The following is a 15,810-nucleotide window of genomic DNA, read 5'->3' as shown; positions in this document are numbered from 1 at the left end:
AACATTGCTGCTGTCTGCTAACCGCCGTCCCCAGCGAGACAGCAGATGGAGGAGGGGTTGGAAGAAGACAAGTCTGGGTTCTTGGCCCTTCTCCTCCCCAGAAGGATTAGCAGAAAGTGTTCCCCAGGCCAACTCACCCCTCCGTCATCATCATCGCCATTATGATCAGGGCTATTCCGGTCGCATTTCATTTAAGTTCCTCCTGCAACCACAGTATTACTTGCAGTCCGGTGCCTTCCTGGTCCCTGGCTCACAACCCCATGGAACTGGGCTTCCAGAACTCTCCAACCATGGGAAATCCTATTTCTATAGTGGAATACTACTCAGCACTAAAAAAGAATAAACCACAGACACTCACCACCATATGGATGAACCTCGAATGGGTTATGCCAAAGATCATAGAGCGGTATAATTCCACCCACATGACCTTCTAAGAAAGGCAAAACTATAGGGTCAGAAAACAGACCAGTCATGGCTAGGGACTGGGTGTAAGGGTAGGTTCCGGACTACAGAAGGGGCGTTGGGGGGCTGTTTTGAGTGATGGCAGTGCTCTCTATCTGAGGGTCATGGCAATGACACTATCATATGCATTTGAGACTCACAGACTGAACCCTAGAAAGGGTTTATTTTATTTTTTTCTTTTAATTTCTTTTAATGTTTATTTTTGAGAGAAAGGAAGAGACAGAGCGTCAACAGGGGAGGGGCAGAGAGAGAGGGAGACGCAGAATCCGAAGCAGGCTCCAGGCTCCGAGCTGTCAGCACAGAGCCCGACGTGGGGCTCGAACTCAAGCACCACGAGATCATGACCTGAGCCGAAGTCGGAAGGAAAGAGTTTATTTTGTTGCATGTAAATTATACCTCACAAAAAAAATAAAGTGGTATACCAGTGCATCGTACTAATAAAAACCTTCAAAAGAAAAAAGAAAACCAATAAAGCAAGGCTAACAAGGAGGTAAAAGCTCCTAGTTAGTAGAAGAAGCAACTTTCAGATGGACAAGTGATTGACAAAATGACCATCCAAACAACATGCAGCTTAGTTAAAGGAACAATAATAAACCTCATCCTCTGATCCTTGGATGAAAGAGGCCAGCATTTTAATCAATATTCTTTCACTGGCTTGCTCAGGAGGTACAAGCAGAATTTAATAACACTAATATACTTTGCCTCCCCTCACTTTGAAAGACCAGGCAAAAAAGCACATACATCACTTCTTGAGCCTTCTTTAAATAGCCCACTTGATCTGTCAGGGCACTGGAACTAAGCAATGAAGGGCATGCTAAACTCCCAGAACACCTGTTGGAAAACCAATATAGTGGCTCAAATGAAAACCAATATATTGGCTCCAGTGAGTTGTCAGTAGGCAGTGAAGATTATTTACCACCTAAAAGCACAGGCATTTACCAGAGGAGAGATGAGCTTCCTGATGTGATGCTTTTTTAACCGAAGCTATTTCCACTAAAGGGCAAATCCAAAAAAACCCTAAGTCGAAGAAAAAGAAAGATGAATTGCATTCTTATAATCATACTTCGCTTGCTTGTAAAAAAAAAAAAAAAAAGTATTCAAAACTATGGGCCAAAATCTATTTCTCTTTCCTAAGTCAGGCCGACAAGTTTAGAGAAAAGGAGAAGAGAGGGTCCCTGCTCCTGATCCTCTCAAAGCAAATGGAGGTCAAAAAAACAAAAACAAAAACAGGCGATCATTTTCCATAACTGGAATGATACACTATGAACCCCCTTGGCCCCTTCCCACCACCTTCTCCTTCGTCTGCTACAGGAGGTGCTCTTTTCTGTTGTCCCCTTATCTTTTCCACAACCTGTGACTTTTAACCGCTTGCAATCAAGTGTCATGGAAATTTACTTGCTCAGAACAGTGCTACGCTGGTGCACAGAGATGAAAATGGATAGACGGGCACGATCAGGGCATTTGTGCTGAGACACGTTTACACAGTTGATACCGAGAGTTAAAGGAAATCTGATTTCAAAAGTCTTAGGACAGCTGGTCTCTACTAGTGGAAGAAAGGACAAGAAGAAATCTAGGAGAGCAAGCAATGCAGAGTAAAATGGCAAGAAAAGCCCAATTGGTAAAAATCACTTTCGCCAGAGTGAAAATCTAAGAGTTTCAGCTAAAATAAAAGGTAGTGTAAGGTAGGAATGTGTTTAAAGAATGCAATCAAAATTATCCTTTATTCTCTCTCAAAAGATGAGGTTAAACAAAGTCTAAACCCGAATTAATCTTCTAATACATACTTAGAGGGTCTATTCTCTGTATGAAGATTCCACAAGGAAAGATTTAAGTTAGACCAGAAAGATATTTCCTAAACAGAAATCTGAAATATAATATGCTGGGGCGCCTGGGCGGCTCAGTCGGTTAAGCACCCGATTCGGCTCAGGTCATGATCTCACGGTTCGTGGGTTCGAGCCCCGCATCGGGCTCTGTGCTGACAGCTGGGAGCCTGGAGCCTGCTTCGGATGCTGTGTCTCCCTCTCTCTCTGCCCCTCCCCCGCTCATGCTCTGTATCTCTCTCTCTCAAAAATGAATAAATGTTAAAAAAAAATGTTTAAAAATATATGCTACTTAAATAATCCTTTGTATTCTAAACACATTCATCACCACTCCACCCAGACACACAGAGCCCAAGAGATTCCGACATGTCAGCCTCTACTGAAATGTGTTTAATTGATTATCTGTTTATTGAGCAGTGTATATTTAGTCCGGTCTAGGGGCAAAGTCAGAAAGAAAGGGTCCTTGCCCTTAGGGAAGTCACAAGCCATTTGGTAAAAAGAAGTAACATTCCCCCTGATGAGAACCCAGCACTAAATTATGCAGGTGTTACGTCTGAGTGCAATAGGACCTAAAGGAAAGGAAGCAAGTTGGCATAAGGGAGCTTTAAGGCACAAGGCCATGAGGTGGCCCCCCTTGCTGGGGTGACTTTGTCTCTGCCACAGCACCAGGAGGGCAGGAAAGAATGGGCGCTCCAGAATAAGGCACGGTTTTGCACACAGCAGACCTCTCAGAGTTCACATCACCCCGTGAGTCCTTTGCTTGATTTTGTTTTTGGACTCGCACTTTTTTTCCCCCCTCGGGGACGTTTTATGGAGTTAAAGACTCAATCTTTAAAACATCAGGGCCTAAATACATCTTTTTTTTTTTTTTTTTTTTTTTTTTGGTAGAACGTTGGATCTTTACAATGAGCCTTTCAGGTAACACAGCTGCAAAAACATCATTAAAAAAGCATATACTGTCACATGGAAAAGGCAGCAAGAGTCTATTTGTGTAAAGTTCAAAGTGATGGTGTATCTTGTAGGGGAATCCCTCCAGACTGCTAATATTTCTGTGGCTTTATAAAGACGCCTTTCCGTCACCCCTCCCCACCCCTCTACCTTTTGCTGATAAACTCCCAGCTCCGTAAATGGGCAGCAACCAAGTAGGCTTGGAGAGAACATTCCTGCGCCCGTGTGCCGTCACTTCTGCGGCCATCTTCCTACTGAAACATAAAACGCAGCAAACCACACTTCTTCCCTGTTGTTTACTAGGGGCCTGGTGACTTCTGGCATTTATCACGGAGCTGGAATACACCGGGAGGGTTAAGTGGGGCAGACAGGTGCGGGCCTCTCTCTGGCAGGCCAACGGAACTCTCTCCTCCAGCCCCCCTCGCTTGATCAGCCTGTACTCATCCCGCCAGGTCCCAGCTCAGTTCCTCCTGGCAAGCCGAGGCCCCCACGGCCGTATGTAGGGCACCACTTGTGAGAGCTCTCCCCGCACACCGCGCGCGGTCTTCCTGTAAGCCGGCACCCGGCACCGTAACTGCGCCAGTCTTCCCTGCATCCCCTACTTTCTTCCAAGAGCAGGGGCTCAGTCGGGTTCATCTGGATCCCAGGACCCCAGAGCGCTTGGAGAATGAGGGTGTGTGAGGCGGGGAGAGTACTGTTCAGAATATTCCTACTTCTGGTGAATTCCCATCCTGTAATTGCCCACTGGGAAGCCATTCTTGAGACAGTTTTCCTTCCAACATATTAAAATTGTAAAGATTGCTCAGTAACTATCGGCTCCAGACAGGAAACGGCCAGGCGGTCACGGAGTCCACAAGCTGGGACGTTCCTGGAATGGCTCTGGCCCCAGACATCTGCCACGGGGGCCCTTCTCTCGCTGTGCCACCAGCCCCGTCAAGGGGGGAACTCTGCAGAGTTTGGGCCCCTGGTCCCAGCATTCCACCTGCTATCGAGGAGGCCGTCAACACCTAATGCTTAAAGCTTTTACCAGAAAACGGATGGTTTCATAGGTGATGAAGTCACAGCCTGTACAGATAGGTCTCGATTCACCTTCCCCTATTAACATGCTAATGTTAAGCTCGTCACTGCAATCTAGCCCCTCAAATCAGGGCTCTTTATCAAGAAACCTAAAGCCACCTCTCACAAGGCAGACGGACAGGACAGAAGAGGGAAGCTTAGCTATCAGGAATTGGGTCTTTCACCATAAAGAGATCTCTTACGTGTCAAGAATGAAATACGTTCTTTTTTTTTTTGAGGCGGGTTTAAGTCGTGCATTGTAACTAAAAGGAGAAAACGCTATTGGATAATATTTTAAAGTTTTAAAATGTCTATTCTTTGTTGATTCTAAGATTTAAAGCAATATCTACCCAAAGTCCATTTACAAGGCAGCCCGGGTTATTCTTGGGAAACAGATGCCAGTTTGGAACAGGGCTTACCAAATCGACAGCATCTCTCACACATGAAGGCTCCACAATGAGAAGCTAGTCCGATGATATTTTTTAAGGCTCCACAAATGAGAAGCTAGTCAGATGATAAATGAAAGAAGGGGCCGCCTACAAGTCATTGAGATATAATTATTCTCAAACAATAATGATCTAAAAAATGGAGGAAAAAAAAAAAACCCCAAAACCTCTGAGGTCCGACAGCAAAAAACTGTATCACAACAAAAAAGATTATGTATATGTTTTCAGAAAAAAAAAAAACAAATTCGAAGTACTTCTCTGAGAATATTTTGGGTGAAAATGGCAGTTTATACACGAACCACAATTCATTTTACTGTTTTAGTTTTAAGGTACGGAAAACGAAATGCTGGTAAACATTTTGGAACGTTCTAGAGCACAGGCTTTTTGTTGTTTGTGTTAGGCCTGTCAGATACTGACAAGTCTTAATTAGCTTTCAACAAAATTCTGTTGGTTAGTTGCATCTGATCTCAAATTGCAGTGGTTTAAATCTGTCTTATTCAGTGATATTTCCAGACCTCCATGCCAAATATGCATCCCAGTTCCTGGCCAGTATCTCATGCCAGTCTAATGACCCCAAGAAAGCATTAAAATTCCTTATACGTGTGGCCAAAAATAAGCACTCTAAGTAGTATAAAATTCCCATTTTTCACATCAATACCTAAGTTATTGTTATTCTCTATACTAGGAGCCACCAACTCATCACCATCGTAATTATGATAATAATCATAATTTCAAAGTCTCATCTATTTCAAAGATGATTTGGGGTCTTATCTTTATGTCACACATCAAAGTTTATAAGGGATCTGTATCATAATTTTTTAAAATGCAGGTTAAATTCAAGTAACTTCCCTATTATTTTCCTATTTGAATTTTATTATTGTTAAAACTTTTCTCCATTCCGAATATTACCTTTCCCTAGGGGTTCAGAAAGTCTGAGGACAAACCAGTGCACCTAGTAAACGCTTAACATGCGGAAGCTGTTATGCTTTGAAACTTTCTTAGGCTTTGTACCCTATTCAGGAAATGCTGAGTAGCGAACCCCTACTTTGTTAAATAGCGTAGGAACTTTAAAGGATTTGATCGACCCTTCTCTCTCTGGGAATTATCACCAAGCAGTCGCATGAGGACTTCAAAAATGTATACGGATTTTTCCCCCATCTTTACATTTACGGTAAATGCCTACCATTGTGGAAATCAAAGAGTTTTTTTTTTTTTTAATCAGTTGTTCCTTTCTGCTTATAAATTATGCTGGGAAATAGTTACATAATGGTCATGATTTATGCTCCAGGTTAAAACTACAAAATTACATTAAAGGTCTCTGCTTGCCATCTGCCCTACATATTGACACAGGAGTTTTCTAAAATCGCTTTTACTATGTCACTCGCTTATTCCAGAATGAAAAAGGAACCCCAGCTTCTAATAGCAACAAAACTCCTGTCTAGTTATTTAGATCCCCTTCTCTGGCCACTCATATATCCCACCCAACCCTACCTCCTTGCCTTCGCTAATTTTATCCCTACCTCTGACACACAAGGAACGCACCCCCTCTAGCTGGCTGACAAGAGCCCCGTTTGCCCCACAAGGCTAAGATGTTCCGCGTGGTCTAGCCCCCAGCGGAAATTTACCTTCTGAGAAATATGGTCATCTGGTCACAGCCACAAACTTAGCATTTAATCACTGATACAAAACAAAACTACACGTAAACAAAACTACGTAACTACACTACATTGAAGGTTTGAGAAAACCTTCAATGAGCTCTCCAAAGCATAGGGTCCTGGCTACACATTTTTGTTTCCCTCCATGTGACTCAACCAACGAAGTGCTGGTGATGTTCTTTTTAAAATTTTTTGGCATGTTTTTTTATTATGGTAAAATACACATAGCATAAAGCTTACCATACTAATCTTTTTAAAATGTTTATTCATGGGGCGCCTGGGTGGCTCAGTCGGTTAAGTGTCCAACTTTGGCTCAGGTCACGATCTCGCGGTTCGTGAGTTCGAGCCCCGCGTTGGGCTCTGGGCTGATGGCTCAGAGCCTGGAGCCTGTTTCCGATTCTGTGTCTCCCTCTCTCTCTGCCCCTCCCCCGTTCATGCTCTGTCTCTCCCTGTCTCAAAAATAAATAAAACGTTAAAAAAAAATTGGTCAAGTGTCATGAAAATTAAATAAAATAAAGTGCATAGAGCACTCATTAAAAAAAAAAATGTTTATCCATTCTTGGGAGGGGGGGCAGGGAGGGAGGGGCAGAGAGAGAGAGAGACGGAGACACAGAATGTGAAGGAGGCTCCAGGCTCCTAGCTGTCAGCACAGAGCCGACACGGAGCTCGAACTCACAGATCTGAGCCCAAGTCGGGCACTCAACCGACGGAGCCACCCTGACGTCCCTATCCTAATCACGTTTTAATGTACATTCACACCATTGGGCAGCCACCATCACCCATCTCCAGACACTCTTTGTGATATTCTGGGCATCATCTACGAGAGGCAGACAGAAAACTGCCAGTTGGTTTCTAATGATAAAAATCCAATGTGGGGCGTACGGATGGCTCAATTGGTTAAGCGTCCCACTTTGGCTCAGGTCATGATCTCACAGTTTGTGGGTTTGAGCCCCGCGTCGGGCTCTGTGCTGTTGGTGCAGAGCCTGCTTGGAATTCCTCCCCCCTCCCTCTGTCCCTTCCCAACTTGCATTCTCTCTCTCAAAAACACATGAACTTTAAAAAAAAAAAAATCCAGTTTTAATGCATAGAACCGTAAGTATAGTAAAGGTGTATCTTACTGTGCATTAGCAGCACTAATAACAGATGAGGGGGGATGGAGTGAAATATAAGGCCAGTGACAATCGGGATCCAGACCACGAGGGGCAGGGGCAGGAAGGCAGACCTGGGGATTCCATCAGGATCCATAAGAACCTTGAAGAGTTCAAGGATGGGGCACTGGGGTGGCTCGGTCGGTTAAGCATCTGACTCTTGATTTTGGCTCTGGTCATGACCTTGTGTCCTGAGATCGAGCCCTACGTCCGGCTCTGCACTGGGCACAGAGCCTGCTTAAGATTCTCTCTCTCCCTCTGCCCCTCCTTTGCTTGTCTGAGTCTGAGGGGGGCAGTGACATTTGTTTACTCACTGCCACCATTTCTGAGTGTCGACGTCCCAGAAACTGTGCCAGTCACTGGAATGAGTCAAATGTATGTCAGAAGGCTCATCCGGGCTGCATACAGTTGGTTGATGGAGCAAAGCTAGGGGTCTTTGCTATCATGCAGGCAAGAAGTACTGAATACAGGCAGCAGTGGCGGGAACAGAGAGCCAAGGTTTATGCATCTTTTGTTTTGCCTATTAATAATAGGGTGACCATGAAATCACTGATGCCATCCTTTTGTTCCTATTTTATCATCACTCTAACCAATGGTTACTTCGGCCTGAAGAAATTTTACATGACACGTCAAATAGCACTAAGGTTTGTCAGCAAGAAGGAGCCCGTGGTACGGACTTATCAACTGATCGTGCGTGATGGTCAAGGCACTGTGGTGGCAACGCTCGAATTAGATCACTATCATTTCGGTCGAGTATTCATGGCCTACTTAGAGGGAAAGCTGTTATTCCGCAAGGCTTTTTGTGGGTGGGAGGGAGAGGACTTGATCATCAATCTGGGAAAGGTGAAACAGATCAAGAAGCTACTCTGTGAAACAGCACGCGATGAACCTGTGTGTAGTGACGGGAATGGTCCCAAAAGTACGGTGTGAGGTCTAACATGGGCTGCAGACCGTATTACAGAGCATGAGGACCTGTGTGTAAAAACACTGATTTGCTTGTATATGTGAACATGTCCGTAAACACAGCAAAGGGTCCCGAAAGAATATGCCTAAGCGAGCGGGGGACGAGAGCGGCGGGGACTTTCAGTTTGCATTCCGTCTTGAGGTGAGGAGAGAGCCGTGGGTCCCGCAGGAACATCAAGTTTCATAGGTCAGTGGACCAAGTGAGCATCACAGGCTCATAGGTCTACCATACGATCTTCACTGGTAATTCAAATCACCATAATCCTCACGGCAATGCCTAAGACTCTAAGTGTGTGTGTGCGTGTGTGCGTGCACATGCCTACCTGTGCGTCTTTTGTCACTCCGCCAAATTGCCTCTAGACTCTATTTTTATTTTTTTTTATTTTTTTAAATTTTTTTTTCAACGTTTATTTATTTTGGGGACAGAGAGAGACAGAGCATGAACGGGGGAGGGGCAGAGAGAGAGGGAGACACAGAGTCGGAAACAGGCTCCAGGCTCCGAGCCGTCCGCCCAGAGCCCGACGCGGGGCTCGAACTCACAGACCGCGAGATCGTGACCTGGCTGAAGTCGGACGCTTAACCGACTGCGCCACCCAGGCGCCCCTAGACTCTATTTTTAAATGACTGATAGTATATATATCAGAGGTCGTTTGAGACGAGAACTTACTGGTTGTCGCCAAGGGTTTCTCCTTGAGCTACAAGAAAACCATTTGAGAGTAATACGCGATAGAATTCCTTCTCAATTAGCTACAAGGTAACCCTCAGAATGCAAAACTATTCATCGCAAAGGAGCAAATCAAAGTGCGATAAGCTTTGATCTTTCGTTTCAAAACACACTAATATTTCCCATTTTTAAAATTACACTTAAAGTGCATATTGGTGGCACAGAGGCTATATACACACCGAGTCAATGCTCCGGGCGCAGGCGAGGATTTTGTTCTCTTGGTTTTCGAATTAAATCTCCTAGGAATACTAAATAGAAAATGGAGACCAGAGCGGTGGAGACTTTATTTCATTTTTAAATGTTACCAAGAATGTTTTTAAAGGCTGTTTACAAAAGACCGTTTACCGCTGTGGCTCAGCTACAATCGAAAAATTAATGTAAGGAACTCACACGGCCTTTTCAGGGTTTCATTCCAGATAGAATTTTCCAGACAGACAAAAATTATACTCTTCTCATCCTTAGCCCTCTTGAAATTAAAAAAAAAAAGGTGGGGCGGGGGGCAAGATAGGAGGTGTAAATGACTAAGCACTTCCTGGGAAGAAGTTCTGGGAAGCCAGAGGGTTGGGGGCTTCATGTAAAATGTCCTGATAAGAAGTCTAGACTATCTGTAATTTGCTGATTTTGAGGAAAAACAGATTGTTAAGAAATCTTGTGAGGCCAAGTGCTACAGGAGCTGAAAGTGCGTGCAAAACTTCGGATGGCACGTGGGAGCAGGGATTCCTACACTCCTGCAGACCACAGCACCGATTATCTATGACCCCAAGTGACATTCAGGAGTGACTCCTATCACAGAGGGAAAAAAATGTCACAGAAACAGAAGGACAAACATATTTAAGTGCCCCCCTCCAAAAAAAAACCCTGTAATAACGCAGACAAAAGGAAGACACAAACTGTGAAACCCGCCATATCTACAAGTTCTTACTTGGCATGGACTGAACTGTGTTATTACAGCACAAGACGAGCAGACGCGGTGAGTAGACTGCCTTTGTGCAAATTAGCAAAACGCATCTCTTCTTCCTGGTTTTCCTACATCTCTGCCCCATTTACCCCTTCGGCTGGGCAGCCTTGTACAGTGAACAACCTGCACAACTCAGGAAAATTACCCACTAATAGTTTAGTTACAGAGTGAGTGATGTGAACCTATGTGTTTGACCCGAATATTTGAGAGGAAAGGGTAGACAATTTGGTAAAGAAATGGCTAGTCAAACCACTCGTTAAATTTCCTGAGCTGAGTACATTAAAGATCCGCATCAGAAAACGTTGATCTACGCCTTGGTTATTATTTCTGCCAAGCATTGAGAAATCAGACACAAAATAACTCGTAACGGAATGCCGTATTGACACCATCCACAATTAACATTGCCTTTCTATCTCTCTGGAGCGACCAGCTGCTTCCTCCTTTCTAAACACACTTGGAAACCTATTAGTCAAGATGGCCTCAAAAGCCACCCCCTTGCAGCACAGCTGTCTTGCTGGTACTCCCCCTGCGCCCACACAGAAAGGGCCCGTTCCACTTTTCCCTGGGCCCACCCTTCTCCTGCTCTAGTCCCCCTAATAAGTAAAACAAGTCCACCTGCAATTGAATCAACATCTTGAAAACCGGCTTCACAACCCAGTGAGTTCAAGAGGTATTTTTAATTACCTTAGTTGCTTACTCCCCAGCCTTCCCCATTGAAATAGTATGGTCCAAATATCCCACAAGTGACAAATCCGTGCTTGGGTAACGTGCAGGTTCCAAGAGAAATACAGCAAGAAGTCAGACCCTTTCATTCTAGGGAAGATAAGGATGACTGGGTTGCCTAGAAACGTCCCAGGGGCCACCAAGACAGGGGCAAGCATCTGCCGCCCAGGTGCTGACCACCCTGGGGGGCGCGGGGTGTGAGTGACAGCAAAGTTCCACTCGGGCCAGATGCAGAGTCTCCGTGCACCGGTGGCGCGGCATGAGGACCTCCACCTGCAAGGTGCCCCCTGCTTCCGAGAGGCCACGTGCGTCACAGCTTTCCTGTATGTCCCCCCCACCCCCCAACCTTTTCTTCGGCTCTACGTGAACAACATCCTCTCTTGAAGTTAGCTTAAATACGTGAAGGCCTTCCGCCTCGACGAAGAGGTTAACCTTGCTCACCTCGATAATGTAGAGGACCACGTTCTTGTAGAAGCAGTACAGTATGCACTTGGTCACGCGGTTGTAGCTCCAGGCGCCGTGAACCAACAGGAGCTTCTCCAAGTAGGAAAACTGAGAAAGAAAAAGAACGAAGTTCAGGACCGCCCATCATTTAGGAACAGAAGCTGCAAAATGGCCTTGGGAGACGGGTAAGGGAGCAGAGGAAAGCGGAGTGTGCGGATAACCCGAGAAAAACGCTCCCTCCCGAAAACAAAAGGCAAAGCTTTCAGGTCCAGTGAGGACGACTAAAATCTCCTCTCAGATCCACCTAATTGTTATTTTCCCCCAAACACAACAGTGGACCTCCAACTGTTATTCTCCTGACGTTCTGTTTACACAAATACTTTTTTTTTGCCGGGGCGGGAGGGTCCTCAACTCTTAGGAGAAGGTGACCACTTGAATTGGAAGAAAAGCAAAGCAACCAGATGCTTCTCTTCGACTAGATTTTACGGTGACTTCGGGAGCAAGGGACAGGAACGCTCAGGCACCAGGACCCTTTTTACCAAAGGGATGCACATATGTGTACACGACCTATTTCCACCATCAGCCTGCAGGTTAAAAGCAACTGCACGTGCACAGAGGGGCACCCGCACTCGGGCACACACACACAGCCTTCACGTCTACACTCATTGTGTCCTCCTTTTTTGCTCCCAACCAGGGAACCGTACTTCTTGCTGGAGTGCTATGCAGTCAAGAAAAACAAAACCCAGCAGGCAGCGGGTACGAGGTCGACGATGATGTAATGGCTCTCGCTGCTTGAAATACTGAGCGATATCCAGTATCAAATGAGATATTTGAATCTTCTTTGGGGTAGGAGGGTCTTCGGGCGCCACTTGAATCCTATCCGCTTCCTCTTAGCCTGGCTTGGCTTTCTGTGTCCTACCTCACAAAGGTCCCCAAAAGCGAATACTGAGCTAGAGGGAGGGAAATAAGGTTTGTTCTTTGTTGCTGTTGTTGGGTTTTGTGGACCGTGTCGTGCTCCGGTACAAAGGCACCATTAGGGGCAATCCTGTTTAAATTTACAATGTCTCCGCATTAATTAGTCTTGTGTCACACGGGTGTCCCGTCGGTTGCCTTGAACTACACCCTCAATGCCCCACTCCAAGTCACAGGGTCGTCGTTGTCCTCAGGCTCACTCTCCTAAGAGAGATCATCAGGCTATATTGAGAATATCCACAAACATTAGAAACTCAAGAAACGACAGATGCTGGCAAGGATGTGGGGAAAGGGGAACCCTCCTGCCCTGCTGGTGGGAATGCAAACTGGTGCGGCCGCTCTGGAAAACAGTGTGGAGGTCCCTCAAAAAGTTAAAAATAGAACTACCCTATGACCCAGCAATTTGCACTACTAGGTATTTATCCCAAGGATACAAAAGTGCTGATTCAAAGGGGGCACAAGCACCCCAATGTTTATAGCAGCTCTATCAACAATAGCCAAATTATGGAAAGAGCACAAATGTCCATCAACTGAATGGATAAGGAAGATGTGGTGTATATATTACCAATGGAGTATTACTCAGACATAGAAAAGAATGCAATCTTGCCATTTGCAACAACATGGATGGAACTAGAGTGTATTATGCTAAGCAAGATAAATCAGAGAAAGACAAATACCATATGATTTCACTCATGTGGAATTTAAGAGACAAAACAGATGAACATAGAGGAAGGGAAGGAAAAATAAGATAAAAACAGAGAGGGAGACAAACCATAAGAGACTCTTCTATCTAGGTAACAAACTGAGGGCTGCGGAGGGGTAGTGGGTGGGGGGACGGGCTAGATGGGTGATGGGCATTAAAGAGGGCACCTGTTGGGATGAGCGCTGGGTGTTACATGTAAGTGATGAATCACTAAATTCTACTCCTGAAACCAATACTACACTATATGTTAACTAACTCGAATTCAAATTTAAAAAAGTAGAGTGGCACCTGGGTGGCTCAGTCGGATAAGCATATGACTCTTGATTTCAGCTCATGATCTCATGGTTTGTGAGACTGAGCCCCACACGGGGTTCTGTGCTGACAGCGTGGAGCCTGCTTGGGATTCTCTCTCCCTTTCACTCTGCCCGTCCCCTGCTTGTGTGCACTCTCTCTTTCTCGAAATAAACATTTTTTAAGTAGAAAAAAAGTGATGCATGCAAAAAAAATTCTTTCGATATGGCAAACTGCCTATTTCTGATTACTTTTGACATTAAATTTAACCGTAGAAAAGAAAATTTCTGACTAGAAATGCAGTATTTAAAAACAAAACCATTCTGTTTCAAGAGGAAACCACACAATAGGTTCCATTAGCCCTAAAGATCTGACACGACATCACATTTCATGAGTTGTTCCAGGAGATGGGGGTAGGGCGGTCACTCAACTACGTACTCCAAAAGCTAAATGGCCACTTCAAAATGGCAGGAGTAGGTTCATATGGAAAAATAACACTCCCCATAAAAGCTCATTAAGGATTCCAAAGGGGATTGGGGAATCATAAAATAACTGGCTAAACAAATAAAAAGGAAGTTTGCATTTGACCTGGACCCCCTGATGCTAAACTTCGGTGGGCACAGAGAACATCTGCTAGAGTCATCCGGAATGACTCAAGTGTAGCGCTACAATGATCTGTTTTCAGGAAATACACACACACACACACACACACACACACACACACACACACACACACACACACACCCTAAATCAAAATGCTATTTTCATGAGGTCGTTCAAAAGACGCTAAGAAGGTTGGGGGCAGGAAGAATCCTCTCCTGAGGAGAACGGGCAGCCGAGGGCTACCGTCGCCAGCACAGAGTGCCCACGGGCAAGGCAGCAGCACAGGGGGGGCCGTGAGTCCCAGCAGCTGCCTCTGAGGATAAAAGCACAGGCGGGCAGAAAAGAGGTAGAACCAGAGCTTGGCCTCTTTCATCGTTTTTCCCAAGGACAAGCCTTCAAGCTACATTTTCTTCCTTCGGTATACAACCTTCCAGGGGCACTTCCTCAAAGATCCGATCAAAAGCGTATTCATCCACGTGAAATGCAAAGACAAAGCACACGATGTTAACTTCTGCCAGAGACGTTTATCATTTCACTAGGGGCAACGGGACTCACAAAATTGTGGCATCTCTAACTTCTGACTGAAGCGGCCGAGGCACAGTGTCGGGTGGGGAAGGTGTAAGGCCAGGAGGAAGGCTACCCTGAAGCAGCAGGACCCCTCCCCAGGCACAGGCAGGACCACGGACAGGAGAAACAAAGACCCACAGACACATGGGGCCGTGCATCAGTTCCTTTGGCAGCGGCTATGACACTGGAAGGGGAAGGAGACCCCTAACTCACTCACTCACTCACTCTCTCTCTCTCTCTCTCTCTCCTCCCTACCCTGCTTTCGTGCTGTCAACTTGAAGAGAGCAATCACTGCTCCAGATCCCACAGCCTATTAGTATGCAGTTTCAATAAAGCAGGTCATGGAATCTCCCTTCCCCAGACATTTTAAAGAAAAAGACAGGCAAATATTTGCCTGGAACTCCTAGGAAACCTCTAAAGATCCCTTCCAGCCACATGATGCCATAACTCAAGTATTTAATAATGCTGGGGTGTATAACATCTACAGTTGCTGACAGACTACAGGAAGTGGGAGTCTCACAGGCCTCGGAGTGGTGGACTCGGGAAAGTGAACGGGCAGGTGTGCGGGACTGGTCCCCAAGGTCACGTGCAGGTCTGGTGTTCTCTGACCCCCGGTGCTCGGACCCGAGGCAGGTCACCTAATGGGAAGGAGCCCCAGTGTTCCCACCTGGAAAATCAGAATTCCTTCCCCTACCAACTTGAGCAATTACCTTGAGGATTTATTTGAAATCAACAGAGAAACAAGACTGATTTCGTGGGCTTTCCAGAGCCAGGAGGATTTTGTAAATTCCTCCCTGTGTCTGCAGAACCACGAGCCTGGAGGGAGTCTGAGAGGTCATCTAATGCTCTAGAACCCCGCTCTGGGGAGGGAGAGCCTCCAAGCTGCGCAGGACCAGCCTGCAGCCCTGGGGGCATTGGAAGCTCTTTCACATTGTATACGCAGCCCCCAGTTTCAGCTTGAAGGGAGAAAACACCACTATTACTTGTGTTCACGTGATTAAGGTTAACACATACTTGAAATGACAAAACACTGGCTAACCACCAAACGCGCAGGCGTTTTATCACAAGTTACTGTAACCTGTAGACAGGAGGCCATGATCGGTGTCCATTGTGAGGTCTAGATTTTCTGGATGATCAAGGGGGGCAAATGATCTAGATCTGTCATACCTAGGGTGAGGCGGTTGGCTATTTTCCTTCAGGTTTTGGCTCTCTCTGAGGAGCAGACATTTCTCTCATTGTCAGGTCATCTGTTCAGTAACTACAAAGTACATTGGGCCCCTCTGCGGGCAACATGTGATCCAGAGAGGAACGGGCTGCACTTGGTCCG

The 15,810-nt window shown here is 45.7% G+C and overlaps 1 protein-coding gene across 12 annotated transcripts in view; it reads right to left on the bottom strand.

Annotated features, from left to right (window-relative positions):
* The window catches only part of LOC125172019 (phospholipid-transporting ATPase IB), a 647,472-nt gene that overhangs the window by 249,843 nt on the left and 381,819 nt on the right, over positions 1–15,810 (bottom strand). For all 12 annotated transcript variants that reach the window (XM_047869466.1, XM_047869485.1, XM_047869458.1 and 9 more), the window contains one exon: positions 11,345–11,455. In XM_047869466.1, the coding sequence (XP_047725422.1) occupies positions 11,345–11,455 (111 nt within the window). The remainder of the gene's footprint in view (positions 1–11,344; positions 11,456–15,810) is intronic.

The sequence above is a fragment of the Prionailurus viverrinus genome, chromosome A1, assembly GCF_022837055.1.
Source record: "Prionailurus viverrinus isolate Anna chromosome A1, UM_Priviv_1.0, whole genome shotgun sequence".
Taxonomy (NCBI): Eukaryota; Metazoa; Chordata; class Mammalia; order Carnivora; family Felidae; genus Prionailurus; species Prionailurus viverrinus.
This window is presented reverse-complemented; position numbering and strand designations above follow the sequence as displayed.